The sequence below is a fragment of the Podarcis erhardii genome, assembly GCF_964252035.2.
Source record: "Podarcis erhardii genome assembly, chromosome: 2".
NCBI classification, from domain to species: domain Eukaryota; kingdom Metazoa; phylum Chordata; class Lepidosauria; order Squamata; family Lacertidae; genus Podarcis; species Podarcis erhardii.
Window position 1 is genome coordinate 112,613,498 of NC_138498.1, and position 24,162 is coordinate 112,637,659.

The window sequence follows — 24,162 nt, forward strand, 5'->3', positions numbered from 1 at the left end:
CAGGTGGCGCTGTGGGTTAAACTACAGAGCCTAGGACTTGCTGATCAGAAGGTCGGCAGTTCGAATCCCCGTGACGGGGTGAGCTCCCGTTGCTCGGTCCCTGCTCCTGCCAACCTAGCAGTTTGAAAGCACGTCAAAGTGCAAGTAGATAAATAGGTACCGCTCTGGCAGGAAGGTAAACGGCATTTCCGTGCACTGCTCTGGTCTGCCAGAAGCGACTTAGTCATGCTGGCCACATGACCCAGAAGCTGTATGCCAGCTCCCTCGGCCAATAAAGCGAGATGAGCGCCGCAACCCCAGAGTTGGTCACGACTGGACCTAATGGTCAGGGGTCCCTTTACCTTTTTAAAATGCTAATCAGACCTGATTGAAGAGGAATGTTTTTGCAGGGTGCTTAAAAATTTTATAGTGAAGGAGGCAGATGAATCTCCCTGCGGAGAGCGTTCCACAAACAAGGAGCCACCACAGAAAAGGCCCCGTTCTTGTGTGGCCACCTTCAGGACCTCACGTGAAGGAGGCACACGAAGAAGGGCCTCAGATGATGCAAGGCAGCAGAGGAGGTGGCAATGGGCAAAGCGACACCCTTCTGAGCTCCCCGGAAAGGGCACCTGCCAAAGCAGCAGCAGGAGGGCAGGAGCCCATTGCCAACCGGTGCCCCCAGGGCACCCAGAAAAGCAGCACATAACACCTGTGCTAGGAAATCTGAACTGGTTGCTGATTTGCTACCAGGCCAATTCCAAGGTGTTCCTATTAGTCTGTAAAGCCCTTAACAACTTGGGAGAAGTTTACCTTCACCCGCTCAATCACTTTGATATGCAGAGGTGGCATTTTGACATAAACATTCTATGTAACGTGAAAGCATACTTCAAAGCCAGTTCTCAGCACAGCTCAGAAAGTGAGACAGCTCAGTTGGTTAGAGCGTGGTGCCGATAACGCCAGGGTTGCAGGTTCGAACCCCGTAAGGGACAGCTGCGTATTCCTGCATTGCAGGGGGTTGGACTAGATGATCCTCAGGGCTCCTTCCAACTCTATGATTCTATAAGATGCCCCAAACCTCCAAACCGCAATGAAAACAGCACCCCGTATCAAAACATCGGTTTGCGACAAGAATGCAGCCCCTTCGACAAAACTGACTGCTAAACTGCACGTCCAATGCAATACCAAAAGAATGAACACGAGAATAACCCGAGATGCATGTTGACGGAGTTTCTAGTGGGAGGAATCCCAAAAGGCAAGGTGCCACCGTGGAGAAGACCCTGCTACCCACAGAACACCTTCCAGGCCCTCTCGAGGGATGAGGAACAAGGCGTTTCCTCATTTCTAGGGTTCTACAAATTTCTTTTTAGAACTTCAAAACACTGGATGTCTGGGGAGGAGGTAAGGTCTAAGGGAGGCCAGAACAAAGGGGTGTGGAGATTTGTGTGTGCCATCATGGTCCCAGCTACCTGAGCCGCAGAGAGACTCACCCAGAAGAAGAAGCGCAGGGCCTCCAGGCTGCTGAGGGCCGTGCCCAGTGGGACGATGAGGATGGTGTAGCCTCTCTGGACTGCCATCATGGCGCAGTGGGGGCCGGGATGCAGCAACGCCCAGAGCAGGAGGGAAGGGGGCCACCCTGGCATCCCAGCGGGGCAGCGAGGTCCCCTCACAGTGGCGCCCCTGCTTGAGGAGGGGGAAAGTCACGCTCTGACGACGGGTGCTTTCCCAGGTGGCCCCTTCTTCTCTCCCCACAAGTCACGTCCCACCTGCTTCCAGGCCAGTGTCGTCACGGAGAGCTCTGACGCCGGCAGCCAAATACTAAAACAGCACACCAGGCCCCCCCCCCCCCCCAATTCCTTCAGGAACGTTTCTCTGAGCCTTTCCTCATTCCTCCTCAAAATTGGACTCTCTTTTCAGCTGGTCCTCTTTCCTCTAAGGCACTTTTTGCTCCCCTGCATAGCTGTCAACCTTCCCTTTTTTTGCGGGAAATTCCCTTATTCCAGCGCCGTATCCCACTGCTTCCCGCAGCTATCCCGGATTGTTAGATATCCCGTAGACTGTCTGCGGGACAGGTGAGGCTGCTGATCCCTTATTTTCGAGGCTGCTGATCCCTTATTTTCAAATCTGAAAGTTGACAGCTATGCTCCCCTGTCACACCCTCTTCCCAAAATCCTGTCACGACTTTCCTTCACAGCGGCTTCCCTCTCCCATCCCTCAGCTCTCGCCCCTTTCAGATGCTCTCTTCTGTCTCACACACCCCTCCATCAACCTTCACCTCATTCGCACCCTTCCTTCCTTCCTTCCTTCCTTCCTAGCGTCTCCACCCTTCCTCGCCCTTTTCTGCTGCCCGCCCGGTCTTCCACATTCGCGTTCTCTTCTTCAAATGGATTTGCGCTGCCTGCTCTCCTCCACTGCTAACCTCTCGCCGTCTCTCCCCTCGGCCTTCTCTGCTTTCCCCTCTTCCCCTCAGACCCCTCCTCTGCCCTGGGGGCAAAGCAACAGTGTCCGGAATCTAACCCCCCACCCCATCTGCCATCCCATTTGGCTGAAATCAGCACTTTCCCCCCAGTGCATTGTGGGATATGCTTTAAAGCCTCAGTTGCCCCGGACAATGGTGGCCAAAATCCCTGCCTTTCCAGCTGGCTGAATTCGCTTGGGGTGCAAAGAGAGGTGAGCAGAACACGCTGCTCTGCCAATTTACGATTGCAACATGGAAAAAAAAGGCCTTGTTCAAAACTATATCCTCAACTTTTTGGGGTGCCAGCCAGCCCTGGCTTAAGGTGTCTTACACTGACTTTTTAATTTTGGGTGCTTCCAAGGCTACAGTGATTTCTGAAGATGGGTTTCAATCACAGGCCAGAAAATTCGGTTTGCACGATTACAGTATCATAGAGGCGTAGTTAGAATGGACCCCAAGGGTCATCTGGTCCAGGACTCTCAGCTACAGCAACAAGCCCACTTCCCCCAACCCGACCTGAAAATTAGACTTTTTCGCAATAGGGGAAGTAATAAGGGCCCTCGTATTTACGGGACCGCCTCTCCTGGTATGCCCCATAGAGGACCTTAAGGTCCATGAATAACCATAGTTTAGAGGTCCCGGGCCCTAAGGAAGTCAGACTATCCTCTGCCAGGGCCAGGGCCTTTTCAGTGATGGCTCCAACCTGGTGGAATGCTCTGTCCCATGAGACTAGGGCTCTTCAGGATTTAACCTCCTTCCGCCGGGCCTGTAAGACCTTTATTTGGACCTGCTTGGCCTTTAATTTGAATTCAGCCTGATCTTTTATTTCCCTTCCCTTCCTTCCCCCTCCCCTTTTCTGAAGATCACCTGCTCTGAGACCCCACAGCTACTTCTCCCCTGGCCTCCTTGCTGGCCCAAGTAGGACCAATTTAGCCAGATAGCCCTGGGGATTATCTAATAGATTTTTGAATTTATTGTTATTCATGTTTTTATACTGTATTTTATGCTGCTTTTACAATTAAGTGTTTTAAATTTATTGTTAGCAGCCCTGAGCCTGGTTTTTGAACCAGGAAGGGCGGGGCATAAATTAAAAATTATTATTATTATTAATGCAAACTGGAAAATGTGGGGTAATGCTTGAGGCAACGTGGTCTAGCTTGCCCACAAATGAACTACTATGAACACTCCATAAACAACTGGTGTCGTCTGTCCTCCCTGCAAACTCTGCGCGAGCAAATCAGGACAAATGCTTGATAAAAACTGGATGCCTGGAAGCCGCTTCAGAGCCAAAGTGGGCATGCATTGAAATATGTAGCAGGCTGCTGCAGACGGCGCTTTTCAAAGCTCATTACAGAGGGAGGGCAGCCCTTCCCCGCAGAAGGCAGACAGAGAAGATCAGGCAGGGAGGCAAATACATCAGACTGAATGCTTTTTAAGCAGGTCATCCGGAAGCAACTTTCGGTAATCATACCTTTCAGGTCCAACCGACACCCTGGAAACAGCTAACAACACAAGCCGTGTGGAAGCTAGACAATATGTGCATTTATACAAACAAACACACACTTAAAATCAAGTATGAACTGCACTCCTTTCCAATATGGCCTTGTCGGTCTTATCTCCTTTCAGCATGAACCTGGACCTCCATGGGGTGAGGGGAGCGGCAATGGAAGGGGGGGGGGAGAGAGAAAAGCAATTTTGAATAGGGACAAAATGGCTGGCAGGGGGGGATTTGGCCTACTTTTGGGGTTGACACAATTACTTTGTTGACACAAAACAAATCACAGAAACCGTTGATGGATTTCTCTTTCCTGCTGCAAAGACTCCCTAAGAGTTTTTAGTTAGTTTCATTGCATCTTGGATTGTTCCTGTCCTTAGTTCATATAAGTACCATGGGTTTTAAGTCGGTGCATGGCAGAAATTGTAGGATTTTGCGATTTCAATTTGCTTTCGTCGGGTCTGAGACCGTACAATGACATTTGTATTGATTAAGCCACCCCTGCTCTTTGCACGCCCTTAACTCTCAGCTCGGTTTCATCCTCATGATCTCCTGCGGAGAATGCAAGCAATAATAATAGTAATAATAATAATTTATTATTAATACCCTGCCCATCTGGCTGGGTTTCCCCAGCCACTCTGGGCAGCTTCCAACAAAACACTAAAATACAATAACCTATTAAACATTAAAAGCTTCCCTAAACAGGGCTGCCTTCAGATGTCTTCTAAAAGTTTGGTAGTTGTTTTTCTCTTTGACATCTGGTGGGAGGGCGTTCCACAGGGTGGGTGCCACTACTGAGAAGGCCCTCTGCCTGGTTCCTTGTAACTTGGCTTCTCGTTGTGAGGGAACCACCAGAAGGCCCTCGGAGCTGGACCTCAGTGTCCGGGCAGAACGATGGAGGTGGAGACACTCCTTCAGGTATACTGGACTGTGCTCAGAGTGCTTCACCCCTATCTGGCTGCCCCGCAGAACTACAATTTTTGAGGTCACGCAAGTCAGGACCACATAGAATAGAATCATAGAATCATAGAGTTGGAAGAGACCACAAGGGCCATCGAGTCCAACCCCCTGCCAAGCAGGAAATACCATCAGAGCACTCCTGACATATGGTTGTCAAGCCTCTGCTTAAAGACCTCCAAAGAAGGAGACTCCACCACACTCCTTGGCAGCAAATTCCACTGTCGAACAGCTCTTACTGTCAGGAAGTTCTTCCTAATGTTTAGGTGGAATCTTCTTTCTTGTAGTTGGGAACCATTGCTCCGTGTCCGCTTCTCTGGAGCAGCAGAAAACAACCTTTCTCCCTCCTCTATGTGACATCCTTTTATATATTTGAACATGGCTATCATATCACCCCTTAACCTCCTCTTCTCCAGGCTAAACATGCCCAGCTCCCTTAGCCGTTCCTCATAAGGCATCGTTTCCAGGCCTTTGACCATTTTGGTTGCCCTCCTCTGGACACGTTCCAGTTTGTCAGTGTCCTTCTTGAACTGTGGTGCCCAGAACTGGACACAGTACTCCAGGTGAGGTCTGACCAGAGCAGAATACAGTGGCACTATTACTTCCCTTGATCTAGATGCTATACTCCTATTGATGCAGCCCAGAATTGCATTGGCTTTTTTAGCTGCTGCGTCACACTGTTGGCTCAAGGAACAGTGGAAGAGGTTTGCAATGTAAACACAACCTTGGACCGAGCGACCTCAAAGGACAATTGCAGCCTGGAGGCAGGTTTTTTATAATTAATTAAGGATGCTGATTTGTATTTCTTGAGGCTTGAATAATCCTCCTGTCGCTGGGGAAAAAAGAAGAGGGAAAAAGACATTGTTTTCCATTTGCACACAAAGGTGTGGCGTGTGGAATGCCTGACTAAAAATGACACTTAGGATGTTTGCAGACCGTTGGCTGGGGTTTTTTTTCAATCACATTTAAGTTGCACAGCTAATAGTGGATTGGAATGTCCCATGGCTGGACTTTTTCCAATAAAGAAAGGGATGGGAAGATGCACTTGGAACTTGTGAGTTAACACTCGTTCTGATGTCGTATTAACTCCCCACAAACACATCAGAAATGAGGCTCAGTGACCAGGTTGTCTGGAAGGGCCCTCAGGAGCCATTCCCTGGGCTTCCTCACCATATCATATTCCAAGGCATTGGAAATGGTGTGTCTTCGCGGTTCTTTCGGAAGTCGGATACTCCGGCGTCTCCCAGCTTGACAGAGGGAACTGTTGATGCTACGCGACCGCGTGACTCCTTTCCCATCGGATTCTCCTGGAGAAAGAGATTCATTATGCCATAAACATATTTTCAAAAGAAGGGGTTGGGGAAGGAACTTACAGGTTTATTTGTTGTCGTTTGATCTGATAAACTTTTGAGCATCCTGCCATTTACAGTGGAACTCATACTGCTCCCTCATGCAGGGTTTTTTTTGCCACAATATAATCCAACCCATATTGGTGACAGTCACACCATACATTTAATTATTATTATTATTTATTTATATCCCGCCCTCTCCAGCCGAAGCCGAACTCAGAGCGGCTAAAAACAGTAAAAGTAACACAGTTCACATAAAATCACAATCAATTAATTGAAATATATTCTAAAATAAATTCATTCTAAAGTCAAGTCAGAATCAAATTAATGGCAACCATTGGGCTAGAGTTCCATGAGGATTACTGAAGGAGGGGGTCAGACTGTGCCTTGGCCAAAGGCCTGGTGGAACAGCTCTGTCTCGCAGGCCCTGCAGAAAGATGTCAAGTCCCGCAGGGCCCTAGTCTCTTGTGACAGAGCGTTCCACCAGATCGGGGCCACGGCCAAAAAAGCCCTGGCTCTGGTTGAGGCCAGCCTAACCTCCCTGTGGCCCAGGATCTCCAAGATGTTTTTATTTGAAGACCTTAAGGTTCTCTGTGGGACGTATACCAGGAGAGGTGGCCCTGAGCTTAAACCACCATGGTTTCCCACAAAAAACTCTGGGAGCTGTAGTTCATTAAAGGTGCTGACAGTTGTTAGGAGACCTCGCTCTTCCTCTCCCAGAGCTACAGTTCCCAGAGTGCTTTAACAATCAATCCCTCCTTCCGGGGAATTCTGGGAATTGCAGCACTGACAGTTCCTCTCCCTCCCCCATCACTCTCGACATGAGAACTCATGAACATCCAATGAAATTGAACGTTGGAAGGTTCAGGGCAGATAAAAGGAAGCGACGGAGAGCATCGTTCAGCTATGGAACTCACTGCTACAGGAGGAAGTGATGGCCAACAATTTGGATAGCTTTGAAAGAAGATTAGGCAAAGTCATAGTGGCTAAGGTTATTAGCGACTGCTAGCCATGACGGCTATGTTACCCCACCACTGCCAGAAATGGTATGCCTTTGAATACCAGTTGCTGAGCAATCACAGGTGGGGAGATCGCTGCTGCACTCAGGTACCGCTTGCAGGCTCCCCGCTCCCCCCCCCGGCATCTGGGTGACCCCTGTGAGGGAGCTGGGACAGAGCAACAGGAGCTCATCCCGTCGCGGGGATTCGAACTACTGACCTTCTGATCAGCAAGCCCAAGAGGTTCAGTGGTTTAGACCACAGGATGTGCTGATGAAACAACCTGCAGGTGCTATGTTGAATACAACCCAACAATTCAGGGCACTCCCAGACATCTACAGTTTTGGGGTAGGATTCGATTGGCAGACTCATGTTGCAACATGCCACTTTAAAGACCCCCCCCCCCAAGAATCCTGGGAATTGTGTTTGTTAAAGGTGCTGAGAGTTGCTAGGAGACCCTCGTTCCCCTTACAGAGGAATTCACAGGAAAGGGGTATTGACTGTTCAACCACTCTCAGGATTTTAGTGAAAAAAAGAGAGGTCTCCTAAACCAGTGTTTCCCAACCGGTGTTCCGCGGCACACTAGTGTGCTGCGAGACGTTGCCTGGTGTGCCGTGGGAGGGCACACTCATTGAAATTAGAATTAGACTTTTGCCCCCCGCCCGCCTTCAGAAGAGGTCCAGGACCTCTTTGCTCCCCCCTGCCTGCCTTCCCGGGAGAGCGGAGAAACGCAGCGTGTTTCTCCGCTGTCCCGGACAGCTTTTGAAGGCAGGCAGAGGGGAGCAAAGACTTTCGCCCCCCGCCCGCCTTCAGAAGAGGTCCAGGGCCTCTTCTGAAGGCGGGCGGGGGGCAAAGGTCTTTGCTCCCCCGTGCCTGCCTTCCCGGGAGAGCGGAAAGTCTTTGCTCCCCCCCTTCAAAAGCCGTCCGGGACAGAGGAGAAACGTGCTGCGTTTCTACGCTCTCCCGGGAAGGCAGGCAGGGGGAGCAAAGACTTTTGCCCCCCGCCAGCCTTCAGAAGAGGTCCTGGACCTCTTCTGAAGGCGGGCGGGGGGCGAAAGTCTTTGCTCCCCCCGCCTGCCTTCAAAAGCCGTCCAGGACAGCGGAGAAACACGCTGCTTTTCTCCGCTCTCCCGGGAAGGCAGGCAGGGGGGGAGCAAGGACTTTTGCCCCCCGCCCGCCTTCAGAAGAGGTCCTGGACCTCTTCTGAATGCGGGCGGGGGGCGAAAGTCTTTGCTCCCCTCTGCCTGCCTTCAAAAGCTGTCTGGGACAGCGGAGAAACACGCTGCGTTTCTCCGCTCTCCCGGGAAGGCAGGCAGGGGGAGCAAAGACTTTCACCCCCCGCCAGCCTTCAGAAGAGGTCCTGGACCTCTTCTGAAGGCGGGCGGGGGAACAAAAGTCTTTGCTCCCCCCGCCTGCCTTCAAAAGCCGTCCAGGATAGCGGGAAGCGCTTCCCTGCTATCCCGGACTGCTTTTAAAATGCTGGCGGTGGGGAGCAAAGCCTTTCGGCCCCCGCCGGCCTTCCTGGACCTCTTCTGAAGGCCGGAGGGGGGGGAAGGCTTTGCTCCCCACCGCCAGCATTTAAAAGAGGTCCCTGGAGATTTCCCTATAGGCTTTCTTCTTGCGAAGCAAGCCCATAGGGAAATTCATCTTGCGAAGTGCCTCAAAAAACGGAAAACCCTTTCGTCTTGCGGGTTTTCAGTCTTGCGAGGCATTCGTCTTGCGGGGCACCACTGTATATATAGTCAATACAGGCACAGAGTTAATTTTTTAAACATTTTCTAATGGTGGTGTGCCTCGAGATTTTTTTCATGAAACAAGTGTGCCTTTGCCCAAAAAAGGTTGGGAAACACTGTCCTAAACAACTCTCAGCACCCTGAACAAACTACAGCTCCCAGGATTCTTGGGGGGGGGGGGAGGAAACCATGACTTTCCTTGTTCCTCCAAGGCCAATGGTCTGTCAAGTCCAGAATTTATCCCGCTTGTCACAGTGACCAAGCAGAAGCTTCTGGTGCATGGAGCAGAGTAGCCACAAGAGCTTTTTCCTCTACGTGAATTTGTGTGTCCCTTTTAAAGCCAACAAAGTGAGTTCCATAGCTTAACTCTGCACTATGTGAAGTAGTTCTTCTGCTCATCCTGAACACCCCACCATTCTGTTCCATTGGGTAACCCTGAGGTCTAGTATTATGGGAGAAGGGGAGAATGTTCTCTTCTCTACCATGCACAATTTCAAACACTTCTATCATATTCTCCACACCACAGAACAGTGATTCAAGGGCCATAGCTCCAAGGCAAAGCTTCTGCCTTGCATGCAGAAGGTCCCAGGTTCAGTTCCCAGCATCTCCAGGTGTAGGGCTTGAAATCATAATAATGATGATAATGATAAATAATGATAATTTATTATTTATACCCCACTCATCTGGCTGGGTTTCCCCAGCCACTCTGGGCGGCTCCCTATGAAATATTAAAAACACAATACATCATTAAACATTGAAAAACTTCCCTAAACAGGGCTGCCTTCAGATGTCTTTTAAAAGTAGGATAGTTGCTTATTTCCTTGACATCTGATGGGAGGGTGTTCCACAGGGCAGGCGCCACTACCGAGAAGGCCCTCTGCCTGGTTCCCTGTAACTTCGCTTCTCACAGGGAAGGAACCGCCAGAAGGTCCCTGGCGCTGGATCTTAGTGTTTGGGCTGAAGGGTGGGGATGGAGACGCTCCTTCAGGTATACAGGACCGAAGCCGTTTAGGAATGCCCTCTGCCTGGTACCCTGGAGAGCTGGTGCCACTGAAGTGTCGACGATACTGAGCTCCATGGACCAATGGTCTGACTCAGTTAGAAGACAGCTTCCTGTGTCCCTAATGGCTCCTTTTTCCACCCCGGCACGACAGCATGTTCCTGCCACAACTTTCCTCTGACACATCGATGGAAGAAGCCAGGCCTGCTTTGCACCTGGTTACCCTTGACGCAGCAGGAACAGCAAGCGTTGGAGAAGAGGTACAGGGACACAGGCAGAAAGCAGGGGACAGGCCCCTTGGGTCCTACGTTTGCTGTTTGCTTTTTGCTTTTTCTTTCGACAAGCGCTTTGTTCCTCATTAATTCTGCCCCTGGAAAGTCAGCCGGGGCAATCAATCCCTCTGGACCTCCGCCAGCCTGGGCTCAGTTAATCAATGAGCCCCTGTAATTAGTTGCTCTAATTAAAGCAACTGGGATGTGGCAAAGAGAGAGAAGTCCATTTCAGAAGCGGAGTGAACCACATCGAAAGGCAAATAGGGACCTCTCCCCCCTTTTTAAATGGTTGCGACCCTGTGCCTTTAAGAGCATCCTGACATTAAGGCTGTCAGGCAGGTGGAGGTTTACCTGTGGCTCCTTTCCGGGAAAAGGCTCATGTGCTAAAATGTGTGTGAAGGAAGCCACTGGAAGAACAGGGAGTACGGAACAGGGAACAGGACGGCAACTGTATTGCCAAGGCCTTAAGGACCACAGAACTGCCCTGAATCCATGTGGAGACATTTTCGCCATCCCAGTTCTTTCCCCGTTCTCACTATTGTTTTCTGGGCAACAACTTAAGGTGTTGGTTTTTCCACGTAAGGGTGCTTCCAGACAACCTACCTACTGAGCATTTATTTAACAAACCAATTTATAAATTGCTTCACTGTAAGAAGGTAAGATGAACTGCATCAAGGCAGTGGCCCACCTAAGTCCTACATCCTTTTCTCACAGGGGGAAAAACATGAAATGGGATGCATGTGGCGCTAAACCACTGAGCCCCCTTGGGCTTGCTGATCAGAAGATTGGCAGTTCGAATCCCTGTGACGGAGTGAGCTCCCGTTGCTCTGTCCCAGCTCCTGCCAACCTAGCAGTTTGAAAGCACACCAGCGCAAGTAGATAAATAGGTACCGCTGTGGCGGGAAGGTAAATGGCATTTCTGTGTGCTCTGGCTTCCATCACGGTGTCCCGTTGCGCCAGAAGCAGTTTAGTCATGCTGGCCTCATGACCCGGAAAGCTGTCTGTGGACAAACGCCGGCTCCCTCGGCCTGAAAGCAAGATGAGCACCACAACCCCATAGTCACCTTTGACTGGACTTAACCGTCCAGGGGTCCTTTACCTTTCTCTATCAGCGCAAGGATTTCTCCTTCCCCATCTCCTCCCTCTGCATCCCCTGCCCCCCCAAATTTTCCCCTAGCCCTACAGAGCAGATTTGGGGGTGCATGGGGGAAGGAGTTGGGGGAATCCCCTAGCGCTAACACTAATTCTTACACTGGCCCCAAAATGTATTCCAAAAGCACCCACATCTCTGCAGGTTCTCAACCAGAGTCGGGTAGGGAAACTGCCTGAGGAGGAGCAAACGGTCTGAGCCGTTAGTGGCAGTGAGGAAGCAAAGAAAGAGGCACGGGAAGAAGGAGAAGCTGACTGGGCAAAGCTCTGCTCAGAGCTCAGCTGATGCACAAGACCCACAGTTCACGGGATGTATGGTGCCAGTCGGCTGCTACAGATTGAGTGGCTGCCTCCCAGACAATAAGGCAGTCCCTGGCCAACTCAGCAGATGGAGGGATGCCCGTGGCCCAGCGCCAGGCACTGAGAGCTGCCAAACTCTCCCCTATGCCGCTGCGGACAGCAGCTGGGATATCAACTCTCAATCGGCAATGGATCCAGGAGCCTTTCGTTCCCAACCTATAGAATCCTGTTACTTATCCTGTTGCTAACTTCCCACTCCCACCGACTTGGATCTGAAGACCTCCGTTGCCTTTTCTTCTTCCCCGCTCTGATTTCATTCAACCTGGCATGCATTTGGGAGTCTCCCGCCAGGATCAAGCTGAGGCAAGGAGAAGGCCTGCCCTCCCCGCCCCCTTACAAGCACATGCCAAGATAAACTGATGTATGCCAAAGCAAAAATGAGTTACCCTTTAATGCAGAAAAACAACAACTGTGTGTCTGTGTGCTGGCCCGGCTCTATCGTTTGCTACCTTGTACAACGGCCCAGAACAGGCATAGGCAAACTCCGGCCCTCCAGATGTTTTGGAACTACAGTTCCCATCATCCCTAGCTAACAGGACCAGTGGACAGGGATGATGGGAGCTGTAGTCTCAAAACATCTGGAGGGACAGAGTTTGCCTGTGCCTGGCCCAGAACATTCATTTCATAAACTACTTCTCATTCCAACAGCTGTATTTAGAGTGGGCAACTTGAACTTCTGTAGAAATCTTAAAGGCACAGGTGCACTCCTGCCCTCTTTTGAAAGTGACAACCATGCCGGGCATGATTGCGGGCCAAATGGATCCTTCTAGGCCTCACCAAATGGACCTTGAGACTCTTCCCAAGTCTCACGCCCTCTTCCCAGATCACACCCCTTGACCAGCCTTGCTCTCCCACCCTCCTCAAGTGTTTTTTGCATGGCTGGAATGTGTCCTTGAATTCTGACAATGCGTCTTGTCTGCCTGGATAGAGAACGGAGATGTCTGTGCGCAGAAACTAGCCTGCCGTACAAAGGTAAAATTCACATCCTTTGCTCCACCCACTTTCCCCTCTGGCCCCACCCACCATTGGCAGGTGAACCCCAGAACGTTGCCCCACTCCCCTACAGAAAAGGACCAGATGATGCCTCTCCTAATCCAGAGTTTCACCTGCTCACTTTCTTCGTGTCAGCAAGCCTTTCACAAAGAGGGGGCTCATCCCCAACCCAGGGGTCTGATGATGCCTCTCAGAAAAACTTTCCTGCCCTCTCCAAGATACCCCCCTCCCCAATTTCATGGTTACAGTCGTTTGCCCTTCGAGAAGGTGGATCTTTTGCTGGATCCAGCAGGGCTCTTCTTCACGTACTTAGTATGGAGGGATGAACGTCAGGGTGGATAAAAATCGATATTTCTTAAAGGATTTTTTTTAATTAGATATTTTTAATTTAACTTGGATTTTTAAAATAAAATGCTTTTGGAGGAAAAATCTTTCTAAAGATAGTTTTCTATTTAAGCTACATTATAGTCCAAAGGCTATTCATCAGGAAATAAGGATTTGCTTTTCATGTGTACTAAAACTCAGTCTAAGTTGTTGGTTTTTTTAAAAAAAAATTAACCTCATCAGTTAACAAACATGGATACATATGCTATAATGTTATTGTTTTAGTTAAATAAATTGTTTGAATTGTTATTAAGGAAATGATAGTTTTTCTCCTTCCAATAAAGTACAGCAGAAAAGTTGTCCAAATAGAAACAGTTAACTTATTAAACCTCACAACAATTTCACAATTATTTGTCTATGCATTTCCAATAGTATAACCAAATCAGTAATTTTTGATATAACTGTAGAAACTACTCTGAACTACCAAAAATGAAACCTTCATCTGGTTGTAAATATTGATTATACCAGCAAGAATGAGTCTTTCTGTTAAAAAAAAAAGAAAAGATTTAAATCAAGTCTTACTTTCTAGTGATTTAAATCAAGTCCACCCTGATGAAGGTGTTGTCAGAATCCCGTGGACACGGGAGGAGAAAAGTTTGCTGCATCAGCTGCCAGGGAGGTAGGAGGGAGGGTTTCAGGTGTGTGAGAAATGAGGGACCACAACCAATGCAGGATTTATGTATAAGATATACAAGCTATAGCTTAGGGCCCCACCCTCTTGGGTGCCCCCAAAAAATTTAAAGAAAAAAACAACGATGTACATTTCCAAAATATAAGATAAAAAACAAATAAAATAAAACCTACATACAACTACAGTGTTTTGTGTTGTGTAGGCTCCTATGATGTAAGTCATGGGCCCCGCCTGCTAGCCAGCTCCCTAAAATATCACTGGTTTGCTCATTTCTATATACAGTGGTACCTCAGGTTAAGAACTTAATTTGTTCTGGAGGTCCGTTCTTAACCTGAAACTGTTCTTAACCTGAGGTACCACTTTAGCTAATGGGGCCTCCCGCTGCCACCACATGATTTCCGTTCTCATCCTGAGGTAAAGTTCTTAACCTAAGATACTATTTCTGGGTTAGCGGAGTCTGTAACCTGAAGCGTCTGTAACCTGAAGTACCACTGTATAGGGTGCCTACATTCTGCATGGACTAGTTGCATGGCAACATGTGCAAATGGCTTTAGATGCCTGCTAGGTCCATAAATTACCATATACAGTGGTGCCTCGCAAGACGAAATTAATTCGTTCCGCAAGTTTTTTCTTCTTGCGAGTTTTTCTTCTTGCGAAGCACAGTTTCCCATAGGAATGCATTGAAAATCAATCAATGCGTTCCTATGGAGACCGTCCGGGGACAGAGGGGAAGTGCTGCGCGCCTTCCCCTCTGTCCCCGGACCTGTTTAAAGCAAGGGGCGGCGGGGAGAAGATTGCTTCTCCCCGTTGCCTGCCCCGCAATCTCCGGGGACAGAGGGGAAGGCGCGCGGCGGACCTGTCCCCGGACCTGTTTTGAAGCAAGGGGCGGAGGGGAGAAGATCGCTTCTCCCCGTTGCCACCCCTTGGTTCAAAAGGGGTCCGGGGACAGAGGGGAAGGCGCACGCGCCTTCCCCTCTGTCCCCGGAGATTGCGGGGCTGGCAACGGGGAGAAGCGATCTTCTCCCCGTTGCCGCCCCTTGCTTCAAAAGAGGTCCGGGGACAGCGGGGAAGACGCGCTGCACTTCCCCGCTATCCCCGGAGCTTGCGGGGCAAGCTTCATTTTGCGAAGCAAGCCCATAGGGAGATGCGTCTTGCGAAGCGGCTAAGAAAACGAAAAACTCCTTCGTCTAGCGAGTTTTTCGTCTTCCGAGGCGTTCGTCTTGCGGGGCACCACTGTAGTGTATATTCAACACGAAAAACAGTGACAATTTGTTGTTGACAAAGGACAGCTGGACATATAAAGGTCCCCATTACCTTCAGTAGCTTAAGGCCTCATCAAACCTCAATCCAGCCCTGACCACAACTCTGGGGCCGTGAGTGCAGAGAGAGAATGAACCATAGGCAAATCGACCCAAATACACCCAGCTTGCTTTGCAAAGAGGACGTCAGCAATGTCTAGGCAACATGGTGACCATGTACATATGCAATAAACAATCTTTTATAGAATTCCTTCAAACCATAACAAGTCCAAAACGAAACCTTTAGTCTCAAAGTCTCTGAAAATCTTCAAATGAAGTGAGCTACCAGACTTTGTACGATGACAGACAAGCTGTGAAGCTTTGTGTATTCAGCAAATATGATGTTCAACACTGAACTGTGATTCCGGATATAGACTACTGTTTCATAGAATTCTTCGCCAGCGTGGTGGGAGGCTATAGAATTGCTTCATAAACCCATCTTATTTCGAAGGAATGTATGTAAATGAAAATATCAAATGCTGTGCTCATGTGATAATGTGGTCACTGCTCTTTGCAACGAGAGCCGCAGGCGAGATTCAGAAACACACCAGCTGAGTAAATGCCCCTGCCCAAATGCCCACTCCTCCACTGTCTTTCGAGACAGACAGAGGCCAGCAATTATACCTGACGCAGAGTCAGACCACTAGTCCATCTAACTCGGTATTTCCCACACGGACTGGCAGCAGCTCTGCCAGGTTTCAAGGGGGGGGGGGGCTACCTGTTTGAAATCATGGCATGCCTAACAGAGAAACTGAAGGATGATAGGCATGTTGCTGGGGAGGGGCAGGCCGGAGGAGAAACGTGGGGGTGGGCAGTCAGGTTATTTATGCAGTCTAATCCCACTCCCACTCCTCAACTCCAGCCTCTGGGGCTGTCCAATGCGTGGCCCATTAACAAAAGCGCCTTACTGGGGAGCTGGGGTTGGGAGGGGGTGGATGAGAGCAGCCGGGTAAGAGGATTGGTCGTCTCTATGGCTGGGGAGACAGGATCAAGAGCGCTAAACCCCTGGCCGTATGGTGCTGTGGCGGAGTTGCCACAGGCTTGCCAGGGGCGCAAAGGCAGAAGGGAGAGAAAGAACGTGTTAGCAGAGGAGGAAAAGCAGAGGTGCCCCCCCACCTTCCCCCTCTCCCTTGCTGTGTTTACAGTGGTACCTCGGGTTAAGAACTTAATTCGTTCTGGAGGTCTGTTCCTAACCTGAAACTGTTCTTACCCTGAAGCACCACTTTAGCTAATGGGGCCTCCTGCTGCATGATTTCTGTTCTCTCTCTCTCTCTCTCTCTCTCTTTTTTAAAAATAATTTTTATAGATTTTAACATATAAATTATAAAATGTGCCACAAAACTTATCACATACAATCTTTTTGGACTTCCATCAGCACCTCTGATGATCCACCGTTTTAACCACTTCTTATGCATTTCTTAACTTTATATTGCCTTTACATCTCTTAACAAATCATCCTTCCTTTTCTTCATTTTTGCAATACTTCCAATAATACTCCTCACAAAACTTCTTGCAAACCTACAAGCGTCGTCTGATCTTCACAAATACTTTTCAAATAGTCTGTAAATTTACTCCAGTCTTCCGTGAATTTCTGGTACCGCCGGTTTAGAATCCTTCCTGTTAGTTTATCTAGTTCTGCACAGTCCATTAACTTCATCCTCCATTCTTCAATCGTCGGTAATTCTTCTTGCTTCCATTTTTGGGCCAGTCATATTCTTGATGCTGTTATTGCATATAAAAAGAGCTTACATTCCTTTCTATTTATATCACTCCCCACAATGCCCAGTAAATGATTTCTATTCTCATCCTGAAGCAAAGTTCTTAACCCAAGGTACTATTTCTGGGTTAGCGGAGTCTGTAACCTGAAGTGACTATAACCTGAAGTACTGAAGGAGGTGAGGACAAGTGACCCCTTTCCCTCCTGATCACACCGCTCCAAAGACACACACAAACACAACCTTCTGTTGCCATGCCGCAATAACAGCAGCTGCCCCCAATCTCCACAACCTGCAGTATGCCCAGCACCCCTCTAGAAATCAAATCCGCCCGGCTGACCACTGTCCAAAGGAGCGTGCCACGCAAGCAAAGAAGAGGGAGTGAATCTGGGGGGGGGGGACGGGGACCCAGATGTTTCTGAACGACGGCTCTTCATCACCCCTTAACCATCACGGCTGAGGTTGATGGGAGATGTAGTGTGGCAAGGGCCGGAGGGCCGCAGGGTCTGCACCCCGAAATTCAGAGGCAGAACTTACATCTTACATGGTGATATATTTTTTTCCTTTTTTTAAGAAAAAATTTTTTAATTTGTTTTCCCCCCATGTGTGGTTTATTATCATTTTGTTGGTTCAAACTAGAGAAAGTGGTTTGTTGATTTACAGCGAGATCCATGAAATTAAAGAAATTGTGCCTAGCTACATACATGTCATGAGTATTTTCTGTTCTTCCCTTATAAAACAGGAACCTTGAACAGCAACGCTGATGCTGTTTTGAAGGGATAATTTAGAGCAACATGCATCCGGGGACAATAGAAAAAGACATGGCTTGAGACACAAAAGAAAAATACGTAGGAAGCTGTGATAGGCGGGTGATAGGCGGGAGGAAGTTAGCTTGCTACCTAGACTTCACAACAAACACTTTACGCTTGTTAGAAAAAAAGCTAAAGACAGGTCCAGGTGAATAGTTTGGGGCCAGCATCCTCATGCTTGCTCTCTCTTTTGGGGAGAGCTTTGGGTGTGGGGCATTTGAAGAGGATAATGTCCCCAGCCACCCACACGGTCCAAAATGGTACCGTCTCAAGACAGCCGTACTATTTGCTCCTTTCTGACTCTCGTGTGCCTCAAATAAGCAAAATAAAGACACTTCTTTTCCCTTGGCTTTTGACACCTGAGTTGTATGGGGTGTTAGGTGGTTTGTTGGACCCCTCTTATTAATTAATTAATTAATTAATTAATTACTTAATTCAATTTGGATACCGCCCTATGCCCCGCAGGTCTTTTTATGGCAGCGAGTTGTTTTAAATTGTTTTTAATATTGTGTTTTGATGCTGTACGCTGCCTTAGGACCTTAGGGTAAAAGGCACGTATAGAAGAGAAGAAGAAGAAGAGTTTGGATTTGATATCCCACTTTATTACTACCCTGAGGAGTCTTTAAGCGGCTCACAGTCTCCTTTCCCTTCCTCTCCCACAACAAACACTCTGTGAGGTGAGTGAGGCTGAGAGACTTCAGAGAAGTGTGACTAGCCCAAGGCAGCTGAATGTGGAGGAGCGGGGAAGCGAACCCGGTTCACCAGATTATGAGTCCATTGCTCTTAACCACTATACCACACTGGCTGAAGAAGAAGAAGAAGAAGAAGAAGAAGAAGAAGAAAACAACAACAACAACAACAACAACAACAACTAGTGCAGGAGCAGAGGAGAGGGTGCCACTCTGACTTGGATCCCCCCCTCCCAACGCAATTGATCAGAATGTGTGGGAAACAAAAGGCTTTCTTCCAAGAAAGTACACATAATTCTTCTCCCACTCTTATCCTTACAACAACCCTGCGAGGTGGATCAGGCGGGGAGGTAGGGACTTGTCCAGCGGCGCACAGGGAGTGTCATGAGATTTCATTGTGCTAACCACCGCACTGCTCCGTCTCTCTCAACCCGAGTCACACTAGCTAGGGCTTTTAAAGCTCCTGTGCTATTTAATGGACACTCCCATACGTCTGATGAAGTGGACTGTAGTCCGCAAAAACTCATGCCACAATAAATTTGTTAGCATTTAAAAGGGCAAATGCAAAGCTCTTTGTTGTTCTTGCTGCAAAAGGCTAACACAGATACTCCTTAGGGAAACATTAGAAAGCAGTTTGGCCATTGAAAAGCATTACCTCTTGACTTCTGCACATCAAGCTGATCCGGACAGCTGGCAGCACGAAAACAAGCTCAACAAACAGGGGAGGTCTCCTGCCTTGCTGGTGTGTGTGTGTTAGAAAACCTGTGCTCACACTCCGGTTCACTGCGTACTCACTGCGTTTCCAATGCTGGGCTTTCAATCCCCCAACACAGGACATTATCCAAAATGTGCTAACTGCAGTCCTAATTCGTCCCTAGCCCAAGATGGGAACCACGTCTGCATAAGGAAAATACATTATGAGCAGCCGAGAAGAGCTATGAAATGCACCCAAAAAACCCTCCAGCAACTTCACTGTGCTCTAAGGGGGTAATGTGAACAGACCTCTGGATCAAACTCTGGATTCCCTTATCAACTTTCCTCACTGCCTGACCTCCCTCCCATCATGTCTTGTCCCAGTAACCAGCTCTCCAGTAACCACACTGGAGAGCCAGTGTGGTGTAGTGGTTAAGAGCGGTAGTCTCGTAATCTGGGGAACCGGGTTCGTGTCTCCGCTCCTCCACATGCAGCTGCTGGGTGACCTTGGGCTAGTCACACTTCTTTGAAGTCTCTCAGCCCCACTCACCTCACAGGGTGTTTGTTGTGGGGAGGAAGGGAAAGGAGAATGTGAGCCGCTTTGAGACTCCTTTGGGTAGTGATAAAGCGGGATATCAAATCCCAACTCTTCTTCTTCTTTCCAGCTTGTCGCTTAAGCCCTGTAGACCCAGCAACTTGGAAGGGACCAAATGGATCTCAACTCTCTTCTGCAACAGCCAGATGTTCCCTACCCATGTCCCCTACATCCCGCTTTGATTATAGGGGCATAGTCAGACCACTGAGCTCATCGCTGTGCACACTCTCCACACAGAACAAATGCCAGCAGCATTTGGGGAACTTTCCCCAGCAACCCTACCTGGAGAGGCTGGGGTGAAATCTGCAAAACCATGTGCTCTGCCCTTCCCCAATTCTCATCATCATCAAACCTATTATTGGCATCACATACAAACATCCAAAACAAATCAATACAGAATTACCACTTCCCCAGTGGCACAAAACATTTGCTGAAAGAAAGGGGGCAGAGCAGTCTATCGTCACATCTCTAGGTTTCCAGGGAGATCAGAAGTCTGCAGTGTATTTTGACGACAAAAAACCAAGTAGAGATATTTAGCCACTAACTTGGTGAACTCCTGATCATTCCCCAGTAATAGAAAATGTATGACCTCCAACTCTGTTTTCCATTTGGGGATGCAGAGTTGATCTAGAAATTGTTGGCGGAGATCAGCATATAGTTTCCAATTAAGAACCATACGTGTAAGGGTTTCCACCAACCAGGTGGTCTTCACATGGGCAGGCTCTTCCCCAATTCTGCAGGACACGCCCCCAAGAACAGAAGCAGGAGCATCGCAGAAAGGTGCAGACTAGCAAGTCCAAGTCCAATTTACCGTATTTTTCGCTCTATAAGAGGCACCAGACCATAAGACGCACCTAGTTTTTGGAGGAGGAAAACAAGAAAAAAAATATTCTGAATCTCAGAAGCCAGAACAGGAAGAGGGATCGCTGCGCAGTGAAAGCAGCAATCCCTCTTGCTGTTCTGGCTTCTGGGATAGCTGCGCAGCCTGCATTCACTCCATAAGACACACACACATTTCCCCTTACTTTTTAGGAGGGAAAAAGTGAGTCTTATCTTATAGAGCAAAAAATACGGTAATTAATTGCTCCCTGGTAATCAATTCATTAAACTGAGCCCCAGTGATACATCAGAAGGCCTGGTTGCCATCCATCACCTCCTCAAAGCTACTGACACACACATTCCCAGAGGACCCAGGAGTCCTAAGGCAGCGGTAGACAATGTGGTGTTCGCTGAAGGTTTTGGACTACAACTCCCATCGTCCTCTCCCATTGGTTGTGCTCCCTGGGACTGATGGGAGTTGTAGTCCAAAACATCTGACGGGCACCATGTTGGCTTACTACTCCTGTCCTGAGGCTTCTCTCTCCTGCCACAATCTCTTTCCCAAGAATACATTGGTACCTCAGGTTAAGAAATTTATTCGTTCTGGAGGTCCGTTCTTAACTTGAAACTGTTCTTAACCTGAGGTACCACTTTAGCTAATGGGGCCTTCCACTGCTGCCGCACGATTTCTGTTCTCATCCTGAAGCAAAGTTCTTAACCCGAGGTACTATTTCTGGGTTAGCAGAGTCTGTAACCTGAAGCGCCTGTAACCCGAGGTACCACTGTAAAAGCACCCCAGTTCCCACTATTCAGGAATCCTGGTTTTGCGCTCCAGCACCACAGCAACACCCCTGACCCCAAGCCCAGGTCTCCTGGCCTCCTCCTCTCCCACTTACGTATCCGACTCAAGTTCTTCATCGACTGCGAAGTTGAGTTCTGCCCATCGCCGGCCTGCCCGCCGACTCCAGCGCCCGACTCTCCAGCTTTCTCGGCCTCCTTCTCCTCTTCTTCTTCGGCCCGGAGGAGGGCGATTCTCAGCCCGGCCACCAGGCGGGGGAAACTCAAATACCCTCCGCAAGGCTCCGCCACTTGCTGCAAGGCCTGGAGCACACCGCCAGGGAGCGGGCACCTCTCGCTGTCCCCCGGCGGGCTCACCCCGCAGCCCCCGCAGCCCCAGCGGCTCTCGATTTCTGAGACGTGGACGGTCCCGCTCCGCTGGTCATCCAGGATCTCGAAGAGCGTCCGGAGGCTGCGGAGGAAGGGGCGCGGGAGGCGGGTGCCACGGGCCGGAGGAGGGGGGTCCTCTGGGGTGGGGGGGAGGGGTGGGGCCGCCAGCCCAGAGCTCATTGGGAGTGGGGCTCAGGGGTCCTCGGGAGGCCAGGCAATTCGCAGCAGGAAGACCCTCGAGAGCTTCTCTGGAAAGAGGGAGTAAATGGGATTCAAGAGAGAGTGCCGGAGAAAGCCTTAATTCCAGTGAAATGAAACAGTGGGGCTGGCGGCCAGGAGGGGAGAGTAATTCTGGAGGGGGAGGGAGGGCAGGCAGCGGAGTCCTCAGGACATCTGGGCTTTCTGGGAGGGGACTAGGCTAGTGGGCTAGAGAGCAGCAGAAGGTCTGGGTGAGGAAACCAGGGCTCCTGCGGCTACGGCTGCTGCTGCCGCCGTCTGCGTGGCCAGGATTGCTCTGGGGCTTTGCTGAGGTCTCTAGTTTGTCAGAGTCAGAATATCTGATTGAGTCAGATTGGCCAAGCCGGTCCACGGAGCAGCAGGGGTGGGGTGTGTGTGTGCGGAGGGGGTCAGCTGGGATTGGAATCATGTGACCCATCCCAGATAATCGCCCTGGACGCCAGATGATTAGCGGCTCTGTCTAACGAGGTGGCATCTCCTCTGGGGCAGAGAGAGAGAGAGAGAGAGAGAGAGAGAGAGAGAGAGAAGGTTTGCCCTCCTGGTGGGTAGCTGAACTCTGAAGCTGGGGTCAGTGGGGTCATCTCTCCTTCCTTCTTTCCTTCCTTCCTTCCTTCCTTCCTTCCTTCCTTCCTTCCTTCCTTCCTTCCCCTCTTTTTTATGGGTACCATTAATGTAAGATAGTAGGTCCTTCCAAGTACACATACTGCTATGATTTAAATAATTGAGTTCTGAACAGACAACCAATTTCAAATACGTTTAGCCATGCATTCTAACATAACCTTTTGTTTAAGATTATTGGGTTTCTCTCTGAGGAGAGTTTATTTATTTAACATGTAAGGCACTGGCAAATATGAGATACTTTAATAAAGGATATACAGTGGTACCTCGGGTTACATACGCTTCAGGTTACAGACACTTCAGGTTACAGAAATAGTACCTTGGGTTAAGAACTTTACCTCAGCAGCGAGAGGCCCCATTAGCTAAAGTGGTACCTCAGGTTAAGAACAGTTTCAGGTTAAGAACGGACCTCTGGAACGAATTAAGCACTTAACCCGAGCCGAGGTACCACTGTAATCTCCCCTGCCATGAAATAAACTGGGGGATTTAATTCCCAGCCTGTCTGTGTTCTAGTTCACTTCTGGCTTGAGGAGCTCAGAGTTTCCTAGTTCAGAAACTGGTTTGAGAAACCAGGAAATCTTTGCTGAAGCAGAATACAAAACAAGGAAAACATGGGCCCATGACTTTATTCCAGGCCTTGCAGCCTTGGTTTATAACAGGCATAGGCAAACTCGGCCCTCTGGATGTTTTGGGATTACAACTCCCATCATCCCTAGCTAACAGGGATGATGGGAATTGTAGTCCCAAAACATCTGGAGGGCCGAGTTTGCCTATGCCTGGTTTATAAGATGGGGTTTGTTACATCTGAATGAGGCTGTGGCCTCCTTGCTCCTTATGGCTTTGAGCTAAGGGCATATCCACACCATTTATTTGAAGCACATCCAATGCACATTTAAAGCGCACTGCTTCCCCCATAGAATCTCGGGAACTGTAGTTTCCCCTCGACGGAGATGTTATTCACATCACCTTTGACAAACTAACGGTTCCCGTGATTCTTTGCGGAAGTAAAGTGCTTTTAAACAAGTGTTTTAAATCTGCGTTATGGATCTGCCCGCAGTAAACACTCCCCCATCACCTGAAAACTTGCCTCTGCTCTCTCCAGGGGAATGAGACAAGAAGAAAACATCTGCCACTCTAAGCAGAAGCTAAGCATCCTTCCGTAGAAAGGGATTTGCCAGGCGAATAACAGCATGCGAGGGTGGGGGTGGGGTAAGGAAAAGGAATGGGGGATGAGAACCAGAATATAGGGGAAGTGATGAGGAGAGAAAGAGAGAGAAAGAGACTCTGAATCATTATCATTTTGATATTAATTGGAATACAAATGTAGAGCTGCCATACGTCCAGATTTTCCTAGATATTACCAGGATTTCAAAGGCAGAATTGAAGTCTGGAGGGAATTTCCAAAAGGCAGCACTCTTAGGGAAGTACAGTGGTACCTCGGGTTAAGAACTTTATTTGTTTTGGAGGTCCATTCTTCACCTGAAACTGTTCTTAACCTGACGTACCACTTTAGCTAATGGGGCCTCCCGCTGCCCCGCTGCCACACGATTTCTGTTCTCATCCTGAAGCAAAGTTCTTAACCTGAGGTACTATTTCTGGGTTAACAGACTCTGTAACCTGAAGCGTCTGTATCCTGAAGCATCTGTAACCTGAGGCACCACTGTAAAAAGAAAAATCGCCGTTTAAAAAAACAAAAACAAAAATCCCTCAACAACTTTTGGCAACCTTAACCATCTTTGCTTTGTCAGAGATATTGGCTGCTACTGC

The 24,162-nt window shown here is 49.0% G+C and overlaps 2 protein-coding genes across 4 annotated transcripts in view; both read right to left on the reverse strand.

Moving 5' to 3' along the window:
• SAPCD1 (suppressor APC domain containing 1) overlaps nt 1-21,720 on the reverse strand; it is a gene marked incomplete at its 5' end in the record, with an annotated part of 82,423 nt that extends 60,703 nt beyond the window's left edge. For both annotated transcript variants that reach the window (XR_014154106.1, XM_081853761.1), the window contains 2 exons: nt 6,057-6,193; nt 21,270-21,720. Coding sequence is in view for 1 of the 2 variants with exons in the window: in XM_081853761.1 (XP_081709887.1) it covers nt 6,057-6,193; nt 21,270-21,720 (588 nt within the window). The remainder of the gene's footprint in view (nt 1-6,056; nt 6,194-21,269) is intronic.
• Nucleotides 1-24,162, reverse strand: part of LOC309337139 (TNF receptor-associated factor 1-like) — a 261,886-nt gene that overhangs the window by 96,757 nt on the left and 140,967 nt on the right. The gene's annotated exons all lie outside the window — the stretch shown is intronic.